The sequence below is a fragment of the Balaenoptera physalus genome, assembly GCF_965194825.1.
Source record: "Balaenoptera physalus genome assembly, chromosome: 10".
Taxonomy (NCBI): domain Eukaryota; kingdom Metazoa; phylum Chordata; class Mammalia; order Artiodactyla; family Balaenopteridae; genus Balaenoptera; species Balaenoptera physalus.
In genome coordinates, this window is record NC_138889.1 from 73,734,522 (window position 1) to 73,759,105 (window position 24,584).

The window sequence follows — 24,584 nt, forward strand, 5'->3', positions numbered from 1 at the left end:
ATATATCCATCAGGACAGCTGCAAATCAGAGACTGTCTTTGAATTTAGAAATCTGTCCATCTTCTCAATAAGCAGAGGGAATAAGATCCTGAATTAAATTTCAAAATAAACCACTCTCCTTTCCTGACTTAGAAGTAAATAATTTTTAAAGCAGAGGGGAGAGAATGCAAAATAACATTTAATTCACTAATGTTATTTTCACAAAGCAATTATCATCTTATTCAAAACTATCGGTCATACAGTTGTGTTGGCTTTGCAATTGAATCGATTTACAGGGTTTTGTCTCCCTTACTTTCACCCAAGAAGCTATTGTCTATTGTTTCTTCTGCCCTAGCAAAAACAACAACAAATCCACAAATTACAAGATAAAGACACTGAATAATAATACTTCAAAGCATTTATCATTATACAGTATTATGAAAATTTCATTTTGACAACAAGTGTTCAGTAATATTTTAAAGCAGTCAGCAAGCGGTCGAAACTCTGCTATCTTTTTGTAACAGTTCACATGTCAAACTGGCAAAGTGCCCACAGTGTAAGGCAGAAAAAAATCTATCTAATGTCTGCCCCACAAGGCGACATGAGGTTTGATTGGCAGAAAGCAGAGAGTGGCTTTTGATCATGTGTCCTAACAAGCAGTTCCAGCTCCTGTCTTTTCAGCTGATGGGCTCCACATTACCCATTCAAACAGAAGTGACAGACCACTGCACTACTCTCAGCTCTAGTCACACGCAGTGGGAGCTATGCTGGAGACAGAGTCACTGATTAAATATATCACTTTTTCAAGACAAGCAGGTTGTCTGAATCAAAGTTGGACAGAATAGACTCAACATTATTAAAAGGGGATATAAAACTGGAATTGAGTGAAGTTCGGCCAGTTTGCACAGCCTCAGGGATTCCCAGGCTGACAGGGGGAATAAGGAACAGCAGAACTCATAAAACAGGGTCAGAAATTAGCTGTGACACCTTGGTTATTTTCCCATCACTTCAGGACCACTTGGTTTCAAAATTCTGGAGCCTCTTTTTACCTTTTTTACTTTCATTTTTAGAAACGAATTCAGTAGAAGGAGAAAAACACATAAAAGCATGATTACTGCAGTTTGTCAATTACAGTCTCATAGGGAATAAAGTACTGGATGCAAACCCTTTGCATCTCATTTTAAAATATACTAATACAGGTTTTTCTAAGATGCTTATTCTAGAATTTTATCGCATTTTTTTAGTTTGGTATTATAGTGTAACTTTAAAATCCAGGAATATTAATCATAGAAATTGTACAGCTTAATATCTTCTAAACGTCCTGACTGCCAGAGGGATATCCAAGTGCCAGTTATCATATTTAACCATGCCATAGTCTTTGCTATAGCTTGCATATCATTTAAAGCTTTTGCTTTAAATATACTCAGAAACAAACATCTGAAACATATAGAAATGTTCAATACAAATTCTTCATTGTCTAAATTTTATGTAATTTTAAAATTATTGAATATAGTGTCATAACCTTTGGTACATTATCAGCTTCCTAAGTATGCAAATAAATAAAAATCCAAGGTTTTCTATTTGGAAAGGTGAAACTAAGTGTCCAAAGAAGTCAAAAAGAAAATCACTCTCTAGCTGTAGACATTAAAGAAATAGACCAAAATATAAGCAACCATATGAAAGAAATCAGTTGAAACCAAAAAATAAAATCAAATAAATGTACATTCAGATGTTATGTTAAAACAACCCTCCCACAAGATTTTAATTTCTTCTCAACTACATTATAAAAAACGTTTTTATTATTTTTTATGTTTTTAGTAGCATGCTCCCGCTATTCCTTGGAACACTTATGTTCTCGTTATTAGTTCTGGCATCACTGTAAATACTTAGTACAATCTGCTTATTATGCATGTAAGTTATAATGAAAAGTTTAAATACTCCTGCCAAAATGAAGATAGAGTTTTAATAGAGAAAAGTAAGGAATTAAAGAGTGGACATGAAATAGGATACTGCACTAATTGAGGATTGAGAAGCACAGAGACTGACATTTACTAGAAGACAGTGAAATTACAAAGAAATGGTTTGTGTTAAATCTGCAAAAAGTAACATTTTGTTTTTTATGTCACTCATTTTGTTAAATTAAATTTCAAAGTTAATTTAGCACTTGTCAGTATATATTGGTTAAAGGATATATCATATCTCAGAATAATTTCAATATAAATCGTATTTGTGTTTCATACACCGTAGAATATGCTGTCGCTTAACTGATAATTCCATATTAATCAAACGTGCATTTTACTGCATGAAAAATAAAATTACATGTCATCTGGCTTCTGTACTTCATGTCTTTAAAGGTATTTGAAGATGATGAAGATGATGATAATGATAAATTTTATTCAAAGTTATCATAGGCACAATCAAGCAATTATTTACAAAACTGGTTGTTTTCCAAAAAAATTTAAGAAAATTATCTTGAAGAGGATAAGTTGACTTCCTATGTAAACCCAGATTAAAAACAAAAAACAGGAAAAATCTTTATTGGCAATTGCTTCCCAAAACCTGAAATGCAATAAAATGGCATTTCATTTTTTTTCCCTCAGAAGTGGAGTATATTTAACCATCACTCTTTTTTTATCATTCCCACCACCACCATCATCACTGGTGATGACGGGAAAAACGATAGGAAATTGCTCCGATAAGGGGTAAACTACCATAGGTAGAAGGAGACAAAATCTGCATATGTATCACCAATGAAAATATATTAGACTAAGCAAACCTGGAGCACTCATTCCAAAATACTTTTTTCCCTTCCCGTGAAAAACAACTGCATATCACCCATGCTTTACCAGATGGGTCTTTTATATTCTATGCCAGGGAAGGCTGAAGAAAAGGGAAATAATCCTTTTGCAAAATATTTTGCAACACCATAAAAAATACTTTCTTTTAAAAAAATCCAAAATAATTAATTATTTTAGCCATTATATTATTGCTTACAGTAATACACAGCAATAACATTTACATTGATTGAATTCTGTTTCCTTAATGTGAAATTTGTTTGGGGTTAATTAGCACGGCTGAGGAATAAGCCTAATAATTTCATGCTGTTTACACTGGAGGCAGTTTTCCACGAGCACTGCTCAGGGAGCAAGTGACATCTTCTAATTCCAGACAGAACACGGAGGTGAGGGCAGCTGCTCACTGTGGGGTTGCAAGCCAGGCCCTTCCTCCTTTAGCCAGCCTCCTCACTACTTGGGGTGTCTAATGGCAACAGTACAAAGTTGTTCAAATTATCGCTCAGGCATGGTAAGTTTCTAAACCAAATACTGAGGGGGGGCTGTAGAAAAGGAGTTATATAAATGGAGAAAATCCACAATATTAGACATTTTTACTTCCCCCTCCTTAAGAAAAAGCAGGTCTAATTAGTTGTCTCCCTAAAATGCATACCTAGCATTTTTATTATGTATTATAACATTTTGCTCAGAGCTGACATTTTTATTCTGACAAGCACTGTCTGGAGAGCTCTCAATAAATAATACATTGACAATTTTCAGTAAATAAGCAGTGGACACAAATCGTTATCCTTACTTACCGCTGCCCCACTCTAATAGTGCTTTTACAAGTGAGGTGACTATTCAGTCTAATGCAATCCTCTCAGTGCTGGAAAGACATTTTCATTCATTACCACGGTCACAAGCACTTAAAGCACTTTTAAGCCCTGTTGCAAAACAGCAGGAATGGCAGAGCAAGCGGGGCTAACGAAAACTAAAGTTCATCACCAAAGAAACCTGAGGTTGTTCACCTAAGCAACTAGGAAATTCACTTATGCGCTGGCCACCTCAACACTTCTAGATCTACGTGTCTAACAAGAATACATGATTTTGTTTGGCAATTAAATGTTAACCTTCTTAAGCCCAAACACTGTGGGCTTGTTTTCTGTATTAAATTTGGTTCATCATCCAATAATATCTCTTAAGCACCCTCAGATAAGGGGAGTCATATGCTATGGCCTGAGTGCTCACCTTTGATCAAGGTAAGAAACTGAAATAAAATCTGAATCCAGATGAATACATTTGAAACCACACAGTAACTTTTCCTTTCTCTCATCAGCTTTTCTTCTTTAACTAGAGCCCCTAACACCATCACCCTAACTAGTTGCTAAACCACTAAAGCAGTCCTGAATTTCATTTTTCTTCATGATACCACATAAATTTTATTTTCTAGCTACTTGGAGATACAAACTTACATGAAATAAGGTTTAAAGAAAGAGTAATAAAATGAGAAGGTAATAGCTACACCCCTTGACATATATAGCCTGTGGCTGTACTTCCACCCTACTTCTTAATCAAATCAATTTATCCATTATTTTATGACTTGTTAGACAATTGTTGGTCATAAGGATGGCTGAAAATATGTTGCCCAGTCGCAAGATGATTTCATGGTAACATATTATATGGCTTGGAATTTAGTACAGTATAGTCTAGTGTAGTATAGTACAGCACAGTATAGTATAGGTGTTATTCCATAATTTCAACCTTTTGTGTGCATCAGGAGCACCTGGAGAGCTTGTTAAAACACAGGTTGCCAGGCCCCATCCCAGGGTTTCTGATTCAGTAGGTAAGGGGTGAGGCCCAAGAATTCGCATTTCTAACAAGTTCCCAGTAACAACCGCACTACTAACAATTTGAAACACTGGGCTAAAAGATTAATTAAATTTACCTGAACACATAAGACACACATGACCCATATTGGCCTATAGTCGATCCTCTTCTTTTACATGAACAGAATGTTAGATTATAGAGCTTCCACTATGTAGCAAATATGGTGTCACCTGACAGCAATTATGACTAATCGCAATGAGTTCTCTAAGAAAAAGGAGATTAAATCTATAACAATGATAAGAAAGGGAGCTCTCTCCTAGTCTCCAAGATGGTCAGTCTTACATTTGCCGGCCAGGTATATCCACCTTCACAGAATGCTCAAACTCAGTATGCCTAAACCCAAACCTTCTCCCTAAACCTTCTCATCTATCTATATTCACCACCTTAATAGCCTCACTATTGATTCTCTCTACCAGGATACTTCAATCATCTTTGACTCTCTCCCCAACCTCACACCTCACACCTAACTAGCAACCTCAAGTATATATCTAAAAGCTGATTCTTCCTTCCTAACCCTTGCCAATGCCTTAGCTGTTTAGACTCTTATCAGTACATGTGTGGCCCATTAAAATAGCCTACTAACAGATTTTCCTGCATTTGGCTTTGTTTCTTTCCAACTGAGAGTCAAAATGCTACCAAAGTTACATTTCTAAGAAATGTATACAATTATGTCACTCATCCTCCTACTTTAAGTAGCTCTCTACTGCTCCCTACTACCCAAAAGATAAAATTCGAACTCTTTACAATGGCTTCAATCCATTTTTTTAGTCATGTCCCCTATCCTAACTACACCAAACCTCTTGAATTCACCACACTCACAGGTTTAATCACGTCACTGAAAACTTATACATGCTATTCTATCTGGGATTCTATTATGTCTCTTGTTCACTATGAATAGCTTATAATTAATCAAAAATCCAGCTCAAATGCCTATAAATCCCTTCCTAAATCTTCTAGACAAAATGATAGTTCCCTCTTCTGTACTCCAGCATTTTCTAGCTCCTTCTGCTATGGCACTTACTATAATATAATTACTCTATGTGCATGTGTTTCTCCCACTAAACTGAGGGTTACTAAAAACCAATATCTATTCATCTCTGTATGCATCTTCTTCTCTCTCTCTCTCTCCACTTTTACCTCTCCTCACCCACTACACTACCAGATGAAAGAGCTTAATAAATGCTTATGGAAATACTGAGCATTCATATGTGTGCATTTAAATATGTATATTTTGCTTTGTTTAACTAAAGGGGCATTCCCTAAAAATTGAATCTATTCCTCTCTGAGCCATAATAATATTCATCTCTCTGAAATCTTTTATAAATCAACAGATTTTTAGGTTAATGTATATTATATGCTAAGATCTATACTAGGTATCTGAAGATAGACTAAAGATATGGTCTGTGTCCTCAAAAATTAAAATCTTATAGGGAGGCAAGATCCATAAATGTAAAATAGCAAATAATACTTTTCTTCTTTGTCAAAAATCAGTTGCGCATAATCTAGTGGTTTTATTTGTGGGTTCTCTATTATGTTCCATTGATCAATGTATCTATTTCTCTGCCAAAATCACATTGCTTTGATTATTGTAGCTATAGTAAGCTTTAATATTGAGTAGAGTGATTCCTAACATTTTATTATTATTTTTCAAGATTAACTTAGCTGTTCTAGGGCCTATCCCTTTCTATATAAATTTTAGAATAAGCTTGTCTATGTGCATAAGAGTCTTGCTGAGATTTTGATAGGAATTGCATTTAACATATAGATCATTTGGAGGAAAACTGACAACTTTACCAGTCCTTATGAGTCTTCCGACCCATGACCAGGATGTCTTGCCATTTATTTAAGTCTTCTTTGATTTCACTGACCAGCATTTTGTAATTTCAGCAACAGATCCTGTACATGTTTTGTTAAGTGTACCTAGACTTTTCATTTTATTTGGAGCAATAGTATATAGCATTGGGTTTTAAATTTTGGTTTTCATATGTGCATTGCTAATATTTAGGAATGCCATTGATTTTTATGAGTTGATCTTGCATCCTATGACCTTGCTAAGTCAAAAAATGAAAACTAAATGTCACACCTTGTACAAAAATGTGACCTAAACCTCACACCTGATACAAAAATTGACCCTAAATTGATTATAGACTTAAATGTAAAATATAAAACTATAAATCTTTTAGCAAAAAAATAGGAGAAAATGTTTAGAATATAGGGCTAGGCAAAGTATCATTAGACTTGGCACAAAAAGCATGATCCATAAAATTAAAAATTGCATAATTGGCCCTCTTCAAAATTATAAACTTTTGCTCTGTTAAACCCTATAGTAAAGAAGATGGAAAGACAAGCTACAGACTGGGGGAAAATATTTGCAAATCACATATTCAACATAGAACTCGTAACTAGAATAATAAAGAACTCTCACAACTCAACAGTAAAAAAAAATCCAATTAAAAAATAGACGAAAGACACAAATAGACATTTCACCAAAAAGCATATACAGATGGTAAACAAGCACATGAAATAATGCTCAATAGCCATAAAAGAAATACAATTTAAAGCCACAATGAGATTTCATTATACACCTATCAGAATGGCTAAAATAAACATGACAAAACCAAACGCTGACAAAGATGCAGAGAAACTAGATCACTTATACGTTACTAGTGGGAATGTAAAATGTACAGTTATTCTGAAATATAGTTTGGCAGTTTCTTATAAAACTAAACATCAATTACCATACAACCCAGCGATTGTACCCCTAGCCATGAATCCCAGAAAAATAAAAATTTATGTTCACACAAAAACCTGTACACAAGTGTTCATAGAAACTTTACTTGTAATAGCCAAAAACTAGATATTTGATCTGACGTCCTTCAGCTGGTGACTGGTTAAATAAACTGTGATACATACATGTTATACATACCACTGAATACTGTTCAGCAATTAAAAAATAGTATGAACTATTGATACATACAACAACTCGGATGAATCTCCAGGGAATTATGCTGGTTTTTTTTTTTTTCTTAAAGCCAATTCCAAAAAAATAGGTACTGTACAAATCCATTTATATAACATATTTGAAATGACAAAATGTTAGAAATGAAGAGCATATTAATGTTGACAGGCATTTGGTAAGGGGTGTTGGAGTAGAAGAGAGGTAGGTATGGTTATAAAAGAGCATAACCTGATTGTGGTACTGAATACATGAATCTATATAGGTGATTTACAGGTGACAAAATTGTAGAGAACCTAATACACATACCCACAACAACTGAGAACAATTAAAACTGGAGAAATATGAATAAGATCAGTGGATTGTATCAATGTTAATAACCTGGTTGTGACAGTATGCGGCAGTTTTGCAAAACGTTATCACTGGGGGAAAATGGTCAAAGTGTACACTGGATCTCTCTATATTTTTTCTTACAAGTGCATGTGAATCTATAGTTAACCCAATAAAAAAATCTCAATTTAAAAAACAGCAAATATAGAGTTATAATCTATTGATAAATGGAGTGGTATATGGGTTTTTTTCAGCTTTACTGAGGTATAATGGACAAAGAAAATTGTAAGATATTTAAAGTATACAACGTGATGATTTGATATATAGATATATTGTGAAACGATTCCCCCCCACTGAGTTCATTAACACATCCATCCATCATCTCATGCTATTTAAATTCTACTCTGCTAAGATTTGCTAATCTTAGAAATTTTCAATTATACAATACAATGTTATCAAATATAGTCACCATGTTATACATTATATCCTCAGACCTTAACTCATCTTATAACTGAAAGTTTGTACCCTTTTACCAACCTCTCTCTGTCTCCCCAACCCATCCCCAGACCCTGACAACCAACTTTCTACTCCCTATTTCTACGAGTTTGACTTTTTTTAAGACTCCACAAATTTTAGACAAAGAGGAAGTCATGAGGGCTACAGTCATCAGTAGAAGACAAGATGTGATCTGGATTTTATGTATTGTAAAATGGATAAATGGAAAACTTAGATAAGAAGAGGAGAGATAAAAGGTTATTCTGGGTAGGGATAATGGCTGAGCATGAAGTATGTTGGACTAAATAACTAATTCAACTTAACACAGTGCTGACTCTTTAGATAAGAAAGTTTGCCATGAGATTGTTACATCTTCAAGTTTCTTAATCAGAATGCTCACTAGAGAAAGATTACAAAAGAACCCTAGGAATCAAATTCTTATGATGTGTAGTGACCCTAATATGAGTAAGAAATGTCCAAATTATAGTCACATCAAAGCAAAAAGAAAAAGCACAGCATACGTGGGAGATAATAAGTATTAGAAAAATAATTCAAAGAAGTTAGTCTCCATCAGGTACCAAAAATACACTTAACATCTGAAGCTAATACTGACTACAAAGTGAGTAAATGGTGGAGTAGCTAGAGACAGTGAGAGACAGAGACAGTAAGTTTTTACTATTGTTTTAAATAAACAGAGCATATCTAAGAAATTTATTCAAAAGAAAGAAAGAAAAAGTAAAAAGTAAATAAAATAAAAAGAAACCAACATACATAGATCTAAAGGAAAATAATTCTATACACAGGGAAGAGCAAGTGCAAAGGAATTAAGACATGCTTGAGGAAAAAAAAAAAAAGGTCCAGTAGCTGGAGTGGCCTGAGAAAAAAAGTAGGTTTAAGATGAGTCTTGAAAGCCAGAGTACAATGTTTGGATTTTAAGCAATGAATTTTATTTCCAAGCATAACAGAGATTGATGATCACTGGCCAAATACCAAAGCTCCAATACCAGTACAATGCCTAAACTCTCTGAATATCAGATAAAACCATGAAGAAAGGGGCATAATTCTACTGACTGAAGTTAAATCCTGAAGTAACTGAGTTTACCTGGAAGTGAGACCAGACTTCCTTCTATTAGTGAGAATGAGGGCTTAAGAGTTAAATTAAAATTACTAATGGAGAAATAAAATTAATACATGAGCTTTTGTGCACATGAGTTTGGTGACAATAATATTTATAAGCAAACAACATTAATTTTCTGCTATCCTCTGTATTCCAAAATGACACTGTCACTATATAAATATTGTCAAACATTATCAAAAAGATCAAAGAATAGTTTTTAGGACTTTGTACATTAGGTACATAAGGTAGTTTTCCCCAGTCTCCCTTTTCTACCTGGAAACAAAGGGAGATTGCTCCAAAAAAACATGTTGCTTATGCATTAATTCTTAAATTTCCCATCTCTTCCACACCTGTGACAGGAGTAACAAGTACAAGATTAGAGGTATTTCTGAAGGATCTGCTACAAAATTCCAGGTTAAGCTAAGTTCCACTGCATTTTGGAGTGGAATGGAATCCCAGTGCACACAGTTCGTTAGCCACTCTAAAAACTGCCCGTTGACTATAGGTTGCCATCATTCAAAAATCATACATTAGTAGCAAAGTAATTCTACCACTGTTATTGCTGGTACCATAGTTCTTGCAAATAATTCAATACTTTGTCATTTTTCATAGTTATTCTTCATTATATCTCCACTTATTTTAACCCTCTATTTGTATTTACTCATTTCAATTCACTACATGAGAGCAATTAGAGAAGTCCACAGGCCACAGGCCTCTAACTTCTGCCTCCCAATGCTAGGGGACGGCCTATATTCTGCGACTTCATTGTGAGTGTACTTGTCTGGCCTCCAAGTGATGGCTCCTCAGTTATACTTAAACCCTCAAGACATAAATTAAGAAAGCTATGATAGGTCTAAGTGTCACAGTTATTCAGCATTAAACCCATAGCCTCATATGGCTAATAAATACGGCCATGAATTCCCTCTAAGGCCCAAATCCCCTTTACGACAGCTCTACCAAAAGGTAGAATTATTGACCTTTACCTTCTTCTGGATCATCACACCCTACTAAACTCGCCCTCCGTTTGCCAGTCTTTCAAACCATGTATAGCATTTTCTGAGCCAATTATCCATGGCTTTGTCTGTAAGTACTTCTTCATTGGACAATGACTTTTTCAGACATCAAAACTTGATGGCAGCTTTTATCTCTATCTTTATAAAGATTCTAACATCAGAAAAAAAGAGACTGGAAATAGTAAAGGACAATTTCAACCATATTAAGAGAAAAAGAATCATGATATTGGTTCAGATGACTTATTTACTCTGAAAACAGTTTGAAAAAGAAAATTACAGATAGTGGATGCTGAACTTTAGATACAAACTCTAAAAGAAAATCAAAGCACATAGAATTTTAGAATTTGGCCCTTAATGCTCAACCAATGTCCTCATTTTCTAAATTAAGAAACCAGTGCTAAGATCAATCAATTAATTAACTAATTAATTAATTATTAGGTATTACCCAGAAAGTTACCAGAGTCAAGCAAGAATGCACATCAAATTCAGGCTAGTCTGCACCTGAAAGGATTCCCAGATAAAACATTTTAAGAAAGAGGTGAAGATTTCCAGCTAATAAGCCAACTGTTTGGCTAGAAGAATATATCTATTCCAATATGAATGGTTAGAGCAGAGGCAATAATCAACAGGGTTTGCTGGTTAATTTTGAGTTTGAAGTAGGTATTTAAGGAAAAAATGATCATGAACCTGATAAGGTTAGAGATCAGGAACTACTTTAATTCAAAAACCACACAGAGGTGGAAACGTCAATAAAAGGAATCAAAAGGGGAAAAAAAGTGTGTTTCCTAATAAACTTAGTAATCATAGTCCAGAGGGAGAATGACAATACACTTGTGCTCATACTTAAAAGAAGGGCTGAAGACATTTTATTATGAGACAACAAAAAGAAAAAGAAAAATTGCAGTGAAGGGTCCATCAAAGGCTCTTGTAAGCTTCTGAAAAGCTCAGCGATAAAAGGAAACCTGGGCTAGACATTTTGAGGAAGGTAGAACCAAAAGGTATAGACAGTTAAGCCTTTCGGAAATTATAACACAAACACATAAACACACACACACACACACACACACACACACACACACACACACACACACTGCAGCCCCAACTTCTTTGTGTAATGTTTCCCAACAGAGTGGAAAAAATAATACAAAATTTGTCAACAGCAGTTCCACTCCTGGGAATACACCCTATAGAAGAAGCTCATGCACATGTGTATCAGAAGACAGGTGCAAGAATGTTCATACCATCACTGTTTGTACTAGCAGAAAACTGGAAATAATCCAAATGTCCGGAGACAGTAAACAGGAGAGTATACTCCTATATAGCATTCCATGGGAGAGTGTGTGAAATATTATACAAAAGTGAAAATGAACTACAGCTGCACACAGCAAAATTGATCTTGAAATATAATTATGAGTATAAAAAGCAAGTCATAGAAGGTTACAGTGTAATACCATTTTTATAAAGTTCTGAAACAAAACTAAACAATGTATTATTTAGGGACATATACAAAAGGAAGATTCTAAACACGAAGTTCTGGCAAAGGGATTGAATAGGTGAAGAAAACATTTTTTAAGTTGGATGATGAATTCACAGGTGTTTGTTTTATTTTTATGCCTTATAATATATATAATCAAATATTACATAATAAACACATATTTAAGTTTGCAACTTCCTTTTCTATTCATTTTTTCTTTGGATTTTACACATATATTGCACAAGAAAAAATGTACAGATTTAAAAACTGCCCAGTATTACTTTTGAGAATCCCAGAATAAATGCGGAAGAAGTCTATCTAATGATTTTCAGTGGAAAAAATGCAAAATGTTAATGATCCACTCCAACTTAACAGATTCAAAAATTGTATGAGAATATGACTTAACTTCATCAAACCATGGAGAGGAAGCTGCATCCTCTTAACAAAATGCCAAGGAACACCTTGCTTCCCAGGTCAGTAAGAGGAAAAATCAGAAGCAATTGCCTACATCTGTTCTTAACATTCATAGAGAAAAAACTTTAAGAATCTTTAAGTCTGAAGAGATAGAAATGGGCCAAGAAATTTGAAGTAACTTTTCAAGGCAGAGACACACAAAATGAAGTTGAGAAGACGATTCAACCAACTAGGACATTGCCAACACTGTAAACGGGAGTTGCAAAACAACAGCAAATTGAAATAATTAAGATTTGTCCAGAATGTCTAGGGTTCACAGGATTCAGGCTAATTACATCCTTTATAAAGTTATTATGAGAGGATGATCAGTTTCTAAAGAATTAGAAAGCAAATATACTTAACACAAAAACATAAGAAACATTATTTTTTTCCATAATTCAAAAACCAGTAGTTCTAGCTCCTCATTTTAATCCCTAACTGTGTAATACTTACAGAAATATGTTTATTTAAACTATCTGGCACTAGGTTAGTATTTGCTATGACTATGATAAAAATTCTTTAAAACAGGAGCAAGGACACAAACATTATAGGGGAGTAAAGATATATTTTAAAGAGAAGAAAAAATGAATTAAAATGAAGTCACATCAGCATCGCTCTGAATACCTGATTGCTTCTTCACCTGGAGTATGAGTGGTCTTGGGTAACTTCAGCATTTAAATGACCTGAAATTTCCAACTTACTTGAAATAATAACTCTGGGGGTTTCATGATGAATACTTAATGCGTTTTTTATGCAAAAATCCGAAACCTTCTCCCATGAATGAGAAATATAAAGAAAGGTTTGGATCTCGGATACTCTAAATACTTCACCAATATAACCTTCCATCAGAACAGAGGCAAAAACCTAATATCCATAAATTTTGCCTTAAAGGATTCTTTTGATGCTCTAGCATGGTATGAATGTTAAACTTCTACATAATTTTTAGCATGGCCTTTTAATAGATTTTTTTTCTTTAACAGGAACACAATGCTCTTAACTGGATAGTATCTAAAAACCTCATCTAAGGCTTTACCAACCTCTCTCACTGACAGCATCATATTCCACATATTTCTCAGCAGGGAAGATTGGCTTCCAGTGGGGAAACTTTAGTATCAGCTTTTCCAAAGAGCCTGAAAGGAGAGTTAAGCTGGATTGCTCTTCCAGAAAACAAGTACATCACTGCTGCCAAATGCTAAATCCTAACACCATGGGACATTTCCTATGATTCTGTCTGTGGTGCAGGATGAGATTCCTGTAATATTTCTCTTTACAAAATGCTCCTTCAAATAATAACAGTAATAGTAGTTATAACAGCAATAGTAATAATAAATTATAATTATAGAAGCTATGTGTTTTATGTATATATAATCTGTCAAATTCTCACACAGCCCTGCAAGGTAGACATCATTTATCCAGTTTTACAGATAAGGGAACTGAAGCACAAAAGGATGAAATAATTTGTCCAAGACTAGGAAATAATGTTGGCTACATTTATTGAGCACTTACTATGTGCTAGTAATAGTCTAAATGTTTTAGTTGCATTAACTAAATCTTGATCTCTTCATGATAGCTCTATAATTATGTCCAATATTTGGCTGAGGAAACACAGAGAGGTGCCCAATGTCATCCACCTGGCAAATGTTGAACTGAGATTCAAACTCAGGCAGCACAGCACCAGTGCCCACACTCTTAATCAGTACGCTATACTGCCTCGCTAAATATTAGAACATATTCAAACCCAGATCTAGCTTACTCAAAAAACATATGGCTTTCAAAAATGAGTTCTCCCATTGCTTAAACTATACCACACAGGCAAAAGCTATCAGATGAGCAACACATACCAACATATACGCTTACTAAATATAATTCAGTGAAAATATATGTAGAAATCCAAGTTATTGTTTAGAGATGTGAATAATGATAATAATCCATCAGATACATAAACACGTGTTCATTCTTGTGCTGGGTAACAGCTGCATAATCCATTGGAAAGCCTATCCCACCAGGAATCCAAAGCTCAAATGCTCCTGCCCTTTCTCTACATACACAGTCAAATGAATCCACATACTTTCATTATCATATCTTGAAGCACACAGTTCCACTGGACAAATACTCTAATTTCTGATCAACATACATCCTATGAAACTGTACCTAAACTCTGCATACTTTCCATTAAGTTTATGGCCTCTATCGAAGAGAACACACTTATTCTAATATTTCTAACTACAAGCTTCATCACTCCCTCTTGATCACAATAATTATTACCTAAAAAATAAGTCTTTTAAAAGAGCAAAAAGTCAGAAAGAAAATCTTATTTTGTTAGAGTTGAGGTTTATATCAATGTATCCCTTTCTCTGCAATCTCACATGACTCCAGAACCTGACCCAAACCAGTTCACCCAGCCTAGGATCATATACTTAGTAGTATGATACACAAGACATGATAGTGGCTGAAGCACTATTATTAAAGAGAGATTAAAACAGCTGTACATTATGCTGAAGCACTCACTCTTCCCTTTACAAACAGACGGTCCTGGATTACAAGCAGCACTTGACCATTTAAATCACGACAACAACCAGATTTAACCAGCTGGGCCATATTCTCCTAGGCAATGCCTGTTGACCTCCTCAGTCGCAGCTGCTCAAATGAAATTCTCATTAGACAACTTATTTTCAGAAGCCAAAGGACTCTCTGATTAAATATATGTATTTAGATATAGAAGTCCTTTTTAAAGTATTCATTTTCTGACAACTGTCGCTTATGCTACAGCCCAGCTACACTGGCAACAAGATGGGTGATACAAGGATAACTAAAATTCATCATTTAATTCCAGCTGAAGGATTTTTATCTTAGAACCATTTAAAACTGAATCTATTAATCAAAGTCTTTCTACACACTATACCCACCAATATCAACAGTGTTTTAAAAGGTAGATTCTGATATTCATTCATTCTATCCATCTAACCATTTTTCCATGCATCTGCACACCTATCTATCTATCTACCTACCTACCAACCTATCTATCTGTGGCAGAAAAAATAAGGGTTAAATTTAGAACAAAACAGAAGCCTTGCCTATTTTCCCACAAATCTTACTTTCAGTGGAGGCACTTCAGACAGAACACCTTTGTTCATCAGTGTTTCAGCAATCCAGTCAAATCACTGCTCTGGAGAGGACATTTCTTGAGAGAATGGCAGCTAAAATACTGGACAATTATTTGGTTAATCAAAGAATCTACCTGTAAGAGAATAACTTTCCTATTACCGAATGGAGAGTTTTTGTTTTATCAAGTAGATACTGTTTTAAAATAGACCATAATAAATAAACTTTTTATAGATCAGTTACTGTATAAGAGGGGAAATGAGGGGGAAGGTATTTAGTCTGATAGAGTCAAAACATACTCCAGGACAAGAATGACTCAGGAAAGGTCATTTATTATGTCAATCACACAAGCTTGTCACTTATGAAGTATGGTCTTCAAACCAGAAAGCAGAAGTGAGGGAGAGGTGAGTAATGCATTTGAAAGCTTTTATACATCCCATGGGATAAAGGACGTCCCAGATGAGGAGATGGGGCTTTAAAAAGTCAAAGCCAGGCAAATATTGGTGGAGCTATTATACCTCCTTAGACCTAGAATATAATTATAATATTATAGAATCAGAAATCTATCAGAAGCTTATTAATGACCTTACCTATAATTATTTCTATTCTCCCATCACACTGTTCTGTTCTATTGCTCCAAGCAAATGATTAAAATTAGGCATCAAACTCAAAATAAAAAAATAGAAATCCTCATTACTCCCATCTCCAAAACATGTTGTCTACTTTTCTCATTAACTGTTATACCATCCTCCTATTCACTCTGAGCTACCTTTAAACCACTCTTCTCTATTGATCTCCTCACTTTAAATGTCAGGTCCTAACAATTCTATCTCCGAATATCTTTTCCATATGCACCCCTTCTTCCTTCCTTGTTTCTGCTGCTTTAGTTCAGGCCCTCATTATCTCTAGCCTGAAACAATTTCCTTTATGTCTCTCTGTGCTCCCATACATCCAATACAGTGCTGCCAGATTAACTTTCCTGGAGGAGAGCTCTAATCCATCAATTTACTGTGCTAAAAAACAGTCAGTGGTTCCTCCATAACTTTCAATATAAAGTTTGAGCTTCTTAGCCAAGAATTTAAGGGCCACTGTGATGAACAGAACCTACCTTTTCAGTCTTATACTCTATATGCATCTTCACATACTTTAAAGTAGAACCTGAACTACCGGCTGTTTTAAAACTCTCTGCCTGTTCCTTTCGACTGAAATGTCCCTCCCCTCCATTTCTACTTACATATATATCCTTTCATTCTCCAAGACCAGTTAAGACTCATTTTTCTATAGAACCTCTCCATGGTTTCCTAGGCAGGCACAATCTATCTTGTAAACTCCTATAACATTTTATCTATGTAGCTCTCATGGAATTTATCACATATTAAATATGAATTAGAGTTCATTTTGTATTAGTTTTACACCTTTTACTAGAATATGAACTCTTTAAATTTAGAGACTATTCATGATAGGTGTGCAATATCATGTAGCATAGTGGTTCTTAACCTAGGGTCCACAGACCCCAGGAGTCTATCCATAGAATTCAGGAAGTCTGTGAACTTGGATGGAAAAAATTCATTTTCACCAATTTTTTAAACTGAAAATTTGCATTTCTTTAAATTATTGATGCAGGCAACAAACCATAAATTCATAGTATCTGTGACATTTTAGCCAATAAAATAACAATATATTTTTATATCACATTGTACTTGTTGAAGATATCTCAAAATATCTTTTATACTTATCACTACTTCAAAATTATATTTTTAGTCCCTCCATTAGATCTTGTGTTTAATGCATTAGTAAAGTAGTACTTCCTACCATATCACAAAATTTTTAAATTATTTAACATTTTAATATAATTCATTTTCTTATAATTCCATGGATTTTACTTTATGCATTTAAAGTAAGAATGGACCTGTAGGCGTCACCAAGCCACCAAAGGGATCCACAGCCAAAAAAAGAAAGTAAGAATCCCTCAGTTCTAATATAGCACTTTGCAAAATAAGAAGAAAACCTGTAGAAAAATAATCATGATACTATGTAGTTCTTGATTAGGACTATAAAAAATATACCATGAACTACAGAATACCGTATAAGCATATTGTTCATAAAAATTCATAGTCTTGGCAGAAAAAGACCAATTATCCCTCATCTAAAATAACCTTTTAAAATGGCAATTAAGATTGCTGCATACCTCCAAAGATAATTTATTATCTTTCAAAGAAAGTCTTTCCATACATGGACAGCTACACTGTTAGACAGCTGGTCTTGTTATAATTTCAATATGATATATAATATTATATGATAATATAATGATAATATTACTAGTTCCTTCAATTATTCTTCTTATTATATAATTCTGTGTCTGTTAGCATGTCATTTGTTCTCCTCTGAGAATATCCCAACGCTCCTGAGTTCCTCTTAAAGTGTAGTAATTCTCAACACAATACTTCAGGTGCATTCTTTTGAGCAGGAAGTTCAGTGGGACCGACACCTCTTGAATCTTACATACTGTAATTCTAGTAATGCCGACTGGGATAGCACTGGCAATTTTTTGGCAATATTCACTGCACTGACCCCATTGCACTCTCTGTCACCTAAAACTCGTATGTTGGTGTTTTTTTTTAATCATGTGTCTGCTATTTAAATTTCCTTCAGTAATTACTTGTGCAGATAGGAATTTTGGTCACAGCCTCTGGACTTGACAATAAGACCTATTAAATTTTATCTTGATGGGTTAGTTTTAAGTTTATATTTTCAGTTTGTCAAAAACGTTTGACTTTTTGTTTCTTTCATACATTATATTCAGCATTCCTCCCAGATTTTTGGAATCTGTTTGATAAGCACACTTTTTATCATTTCTATTTGTACTTAATGTATTATATACATTGATATGCACTAAAAATGCCTGAATTTCTGATGCCTAAAATATATGTACTGTAGAAAACAAAGTTCTGTAGAGTACATAAAAAACATTCTTCAATAGTAGGAATATAATGATAAAGGACTCTTAAATGAGAGGTCTCATCTTACAAATGCCTCTCTTGTATCAAATCTATAACACATAATAATGAAGAATAAAACACTAATCATTACTTGCAAGAGAAGGATGATTTTAAATTCCCTAGCAGTCTAGACCCCTCCCCCTAAAAAATCATCACAAATCAATTTCTTTATTTTTACACAACACAGCCCTCTAAAGTATGTTGAAACCACTTTCTTATAGAGCTAAAACAACCTTTTTGGTGAATCACAATTAAATGTAACCTAGCAATCTCATTTATTCAGAGTTTATTGATCTGGCAGCCTCAGTTATTCTAGAATAGCCATGAATGAGTAATATAAAGTCTCTGAGCAGCCAGAAGAGTCAGCATGAAGTCCATGCACTGAAGAGCATGTATATTGCCCAGAATCTCTTAGCAACTCACCCAGAAATGTTTGTTCATATTTTAAATATAGTCCAGAATGTTATGATCATCTAATTTCATAATTGACAGATGAATATAAGAAGCAAATTAGAAATTATTCACAACTAGGTAAGAAGTAACAGTCTGAAACCTGTTATTAAAGGAAGAGAAACCAAAACACACACACACACACACACACACACGCCAAAAAAGATATCTAAATCAAGCAGACACAGGAACTCTAAAGTTCCATAATTGCAGAGAAATAACCATAAAGCCAACTGTCCTAATTGTCTCAAAGATCTCTGGGGGCATCATTACATTATAGCATGGTAAAGTAATTGACATTTATAATAATTATCATCACAATGCCTCAAATGTATGTAATTTACAGTTCATAAGACACATATTAATTATTATAGTTAATTCTCAAAATGTTTGAGTTAAGAAGTCAGGTTACTACCATACCAAACTTTAAATTTTGTGGTTCAGGGAGATTGAAGAACTTACCCAGGGTCACATGATTGTTAGATAGGTATTGGAGTTCATATTCTACTGCATCATGACCCTGAGTCAACAAAAAAATTTACATTTTGTGCCATATAATCTGGTTAGTAAGATAGGGAAGCATGTAATACATTTTAGAAGCTTCCACAAAGATTGCTGATGTGGTGGACACACCACAAAAATTAATTTGAAATTTTTAAACTTCTGAGCCCTTAAAGGAATAAAATTAACTTACATGAAAAATTCCCTTATATCAAATCCCCATTTCCCTATAGTACCACAGAGGTTTAAATTTAACTTACAATGTAAGTAGTAATCCAAAGCCATTAATTATCCTACATTTTAAAGTCTAAAATCTGTACATAAAAAAATGAAAGAATATACATAGTATAGCAATCTCTCAGAGTTGATTTATTTAATTTAAACATATTATCACAGAGTCTTCTTTCATCTACTTTTTAGGACTAGGTTAACCTAAGTGGACTCTTGTAGAGAGAGTAGAGAAGGTGGATGTTTCAGTACATGTCATGTGTCAAAGAACTCCTCCCTTGAACATTTAGCTTTAACAGTATTAGAAAACCTCAGCTCTCAATTCTGCAACATTTGGAAGTAAAATAATAATATTTATAAATTTATAATATTTATAAAAATAAGGAGAAATAAATTAGGGGTCTTTTTCTTTTTAAACAGTTTATATTTTCATAATAAAACACTATCCATCAAGAGGAAATAAGAGAGAAAAAATGAAAAATAAAGTTGCGGCTAGGAAAATACCTGTACTCCCTTTTCCAGAGCAAGGCTTATAGTCAGTTTAAAACCTTGATTTGTTATTATAAGAGCCAAGTAAAATGCACAAAGTTGTAGAAAAATGGAGCTATCTGCTTAACACTTCTAATGGATCACAATCTGCCATCACCATGGTAACCTCTGAATAACTTTTTCCTTGCTAGTGCCAATTATGCACTTCTCTGGCCCTTAAAATCCCACTCATTTTTTTTTTTAAACCTGGAATCTTTAAAAGAATAAAGCCCAACAGTTAAGTCCACACATACCCTCTTGTTCAGTCCGAGTCATTTCCTCAAGCTTCTTCTGTTTCAGTGTGTCCACCACATCGGCAAGGCTCCCTTTGCGGCGTTCTGGGGTTCCAAAAGTAACACTGGTCATTATCTCGCGGTCCCGACTCCCTTCGTCAGGCTTATGTGGTGAGGTAGAGGTATTTCGGAAGGAATATAGGGAACATAACTTATTATTCTCTGACTCCTAGAAAAACAAAATAAAATAAAACCATTAGAACATGTTTCTTTGCATATCATTGGAGAAAAATCCCAAACTCAGAATGACAGTATATGAGGCTGAGATGGACAAATAAAATATATTAACTATCTCTGCTTAAAAAAAATACTAAACATAGAGGTAATTATCAAAGGAACTAACCTGAAATTGCAGATTCTACCTTTTTCTTTTTTAACTAAAAAGCAGCCAAAGTGGTACAAAAACTTAATTTTAAAAGGAACACTTCAACTTCTTACTCATTTACACCCTTCATTTAAAATAGTTCAGGTTCAATTATTAATTATAAGGATGGTAAAGTTTTTCTTTTAATTGGCACTTATATTAGCAACCCTCTTCCCACAGCCTAAAATATATGTACATCAAAAAAGAACCCCATTATCCCTAAATTTAGAAACAGTAGAGAAATTAGCTTCAATATTCATGTTAATTATTCACCAGAAAATATCTAAAATATCTAAATCAGCGTCAGAAGGTTAGCCAACCTGAATATTTTTGTGTGCCGGGGTTTGAAGAAAATTGTTTGTTTTTTTTCTAGCTACACATCTGTCAAAGTTACAGAAACCTCTTTCTATTTCTTACACTTACTCCTGATACTTTAGCACACAGTCACACACATTTTTCATGTGGCATTTAAAAATGATTTGTTTTTTTCTTTTTTTTAACAAGAAGACAGGTTTGTTACAGAAACACTTACACAAGAATTATTTCACATTACAGAGAAGTTGGCTAACTGGTAGGAGAGTTAGGTCTATCTTCAAAGAGAAAAAGCAAATCTTAGATTGAAAATAATAAACACCTAAAAGTTTATAAAAAGAAAATGCTTTTATAGCTCTTTAAATCAGAACTGAGAGTTTTAAGCAAACATTATTGGCCACAGTCCACCAGTAGTCTTGCATGCACCTTATCTGTCTGTGTAGGGGTCTTCTCTCTCCCAATAAAAAACTGTATGAAATAAATAAAGCGTCTAGGCTTTGTTCTCATCAGAAGCTTAAAAATCTTAATCACTCCTGTATCTCTCTCCTTCTTCACAAAAAAAAGCCCAGTAAGCATCAAGAACTAGAGGAAGAGCATGAGGGAAAAGTTACAGAGTTAAAAAAAAAAAAAAAAAAAAAGTTACAGAGTTAATCACTGGTAGGAAAGGGAATGAAAAGAAAATGGAATTTAGAGAAATACATTTCCACATACATTAAATGAGATAATTGTACTCAGTAAATGCTAGATATTTAGGTATTATTGCCATTGCATACAAGGTAGGAATAAAACTTATTTTCACAGTTATTGGTAGCATATAATGAGCTAACATTTGTAAAGCAACTAGGCACAGTGCTGAGCCCAAAGCAGGCGGTGCTTAGTAAATGGTAGGTATCATTATTTTGTTGGAAGGAACAGATCTAGGAATGGAGCCAAAGAGGTTTTTCCCCCTCTGGACCTAAGGAATTGCTTAGTAAAAAATATGTCTTGAAATAAATTGAGTATTGTAAAGTCTGTGAATATACTAAAAACCACCATTGAATTGTACACATTAAATAAGCAAATTGTATGGTATGCGTATTATATCTCAATAAAGCTGCTTTAAATTACTATGAGCCAAATCTTAATCTTTTCCACAGTCCCATTGTTATCAAAATGCCTAGCACAGAGCAGATGCTCATTACGTTTGCACTAAAATAAACTGAAAAGGATAAAATAAATGGGCAGGGCAGGAAAAAGAGCTCCTCCTTACCTTGTTCCTAAATCTTTTCTTTCCCCAGGAAATATGTTGTATTTCATTTACTGCTTACAATAACTGTGGAGTGATGCACAGGAACCCCTTCTTTTAGATGCCAGTCATGGTTAATACATGGCTCCTTGGAATGGCCAGTTCATTCTCTACTTTGTGCAAACAAAAAACTCAGAGATATGTTTGCCAAAGCCAGTTTCAGTTCTTAATAGTGTCCCTATCAGAAATGTGACCTAGGCTTTTTTGAGTCAGTAATACCATTTGATAAATTATGCTTCGATCACTTTCATTTCAAATGCAAATTTGTCTCATATCATTGCCTATAAGTCAAAAACAAACTCTGGCTCAACCTAAGGGATTGAAGATCAACTTAAAACAACAGTTACATGGAAGTGGTTACCTACAAATGACTCACCACTGACCATAATAAAGAGGAGTTTTCCCACCACTCCCAAATTGAAAGATGCTAGAAATGTCTCTCCAGCCTGAGTTCCAGTTGTCCTTAGAGAATTTAGCCTCCATACAGTACCATTTTTTTCTCTCAGGACTAATTTCAGTCTATTTACTCATGTCACTTACTTGTTAGATAGACTACGTTCCTTATTTTTTACTCATGGGAATGTGATCACTGCCATCTGCACCACAGACAATAACCATGGGTTCCCACACTGAAGCCCCATAATCTGTGAAAGGTCGCTCAACACCACCAAGAAGCAGAGAATAAGAAGCTGTAAGTCATGATTTCTCCAAGAAAGCAACAAGAACTACTTGCAACATGCCACAAAGGCACCAACAAGGGCAGAAGATGAAATCATAAATGGCTTAAGTTGTATAAATCATACTATCTTTAGGAACAATGGAAAGGGGCAAAATTTACCATTTATGGTCTTCACTTTTTAACTTTCTAAAACTTAAGACATATGGACCTCTCATGAATGGAGGCCTATAGTCAATTCATCTGAACAAAGGGGCACATAAATCCAAACATTTATCGATACAATGAAGAGATTACTGTTAGATAAAAGGCAGTAATGCCAAATTAGAAAAAGAAATTTGACAAAGAATCTCTAGTTTTTTTTCTAGGGAGCTAGGTAATTTTTAAGTAAGTTTTCTTACAGAAAAAAAAAAGCTCAGCTTATTCTTTAATTTCCTAAAAACAAAATTGGTCCTATGAACTAACAATTGAGGCAAGATGTCCAGTGATAATATCTATCAAGTTTTGATGCATGACACTGCAGCACAGCTGTGGAGAGGTTTGAGACAACATTTGACTAAAGCAGTGCTTCTCCAACTTTAAGGTATAGAATTCCCCGGCAAGTATGTTAAAATACAGATTCCCTTACCTCTTCCCATACCCCAAAGAGTGGGGCCCAGGAATATGAAGTTTAATAAACATCCCAAGTGCTTCTGATGCACCCCACTTTCAGAAACACTGATTTCATGAGAAGGTAATGAAATGACTGTGATTTGCCTTAATGTTATAATGTGGATATAATTATGAACATTTTAAAGAAGGCTGGTTAGTTGTGATTTTAAAAAGTAACATAATGGAGATTACTTCTCTTCTTTTGATCTTTCTTATGAAAACAACCACTGTATAACATGACAGAACACATGAACATCACAAAAAGAAAAGCATATGGGGCACTGAGTAAGCATTAGTTCATTCAAAGGAAATTTATGATAAGTTTGTTTTCTCTTAACCCCTAACTTCAGAGTCCTCCCTAACAGTGAAGAAAATTTCAAAATACTATTTAAAAGGATCCTAGTACCAATACAAGGACTAAAGTGATGTTGATTCAGATTATCTAAGGAGCATTTCACTGGCAATTAATTAAACACAGTACAAAAATTATATGTAGATGACTGAAAAAGCATACAGTAGTACAAAAAAATATTCATTAGGCAAAGTTTCTAGAAAATACAAGCAATTTTCACAAATTAAGAATATATAATTAAGATGTTTCCATATATGAAGGGATAGAGAAGTAAATATTAAAAACAAAACGTGTGTGAGGTGATGGATGTTAAGTAAACTTATTGTGGTAATCCTTTCACAATATATACATTATATTGTATACCTTTA

At 34.2% G+C, this 24,584-nt stretch overlaps 1 protein-coding gene across 19 annotated transcripts in view; it reads right to left on the reverse strand.

The window, feature by feature from the left end:
* SOX6 (SRY-box transcription factor 6) overlaps nucleotides 1-24,584 on the reverse strand; it is a 627,969-nt gene that overhangs the window by 332,448 nt on the left and 270,937 nt on the right. For all 19 annotated transcript variants that reach the window (XM_082476530.1, XM_082476545.1, XM_082476542.1 and 16 more), the window contains one exon: nucleotides 20,538-20,745. In XM_082476530.1, the coding sequence (XP_082332656.1) occupies nucleotides 20,538-20,745 (208 nt within the window). The remainder of the gene's footprint in view (nucleotides 1-20,537; nucleotides 20,746-24,584) is intronic.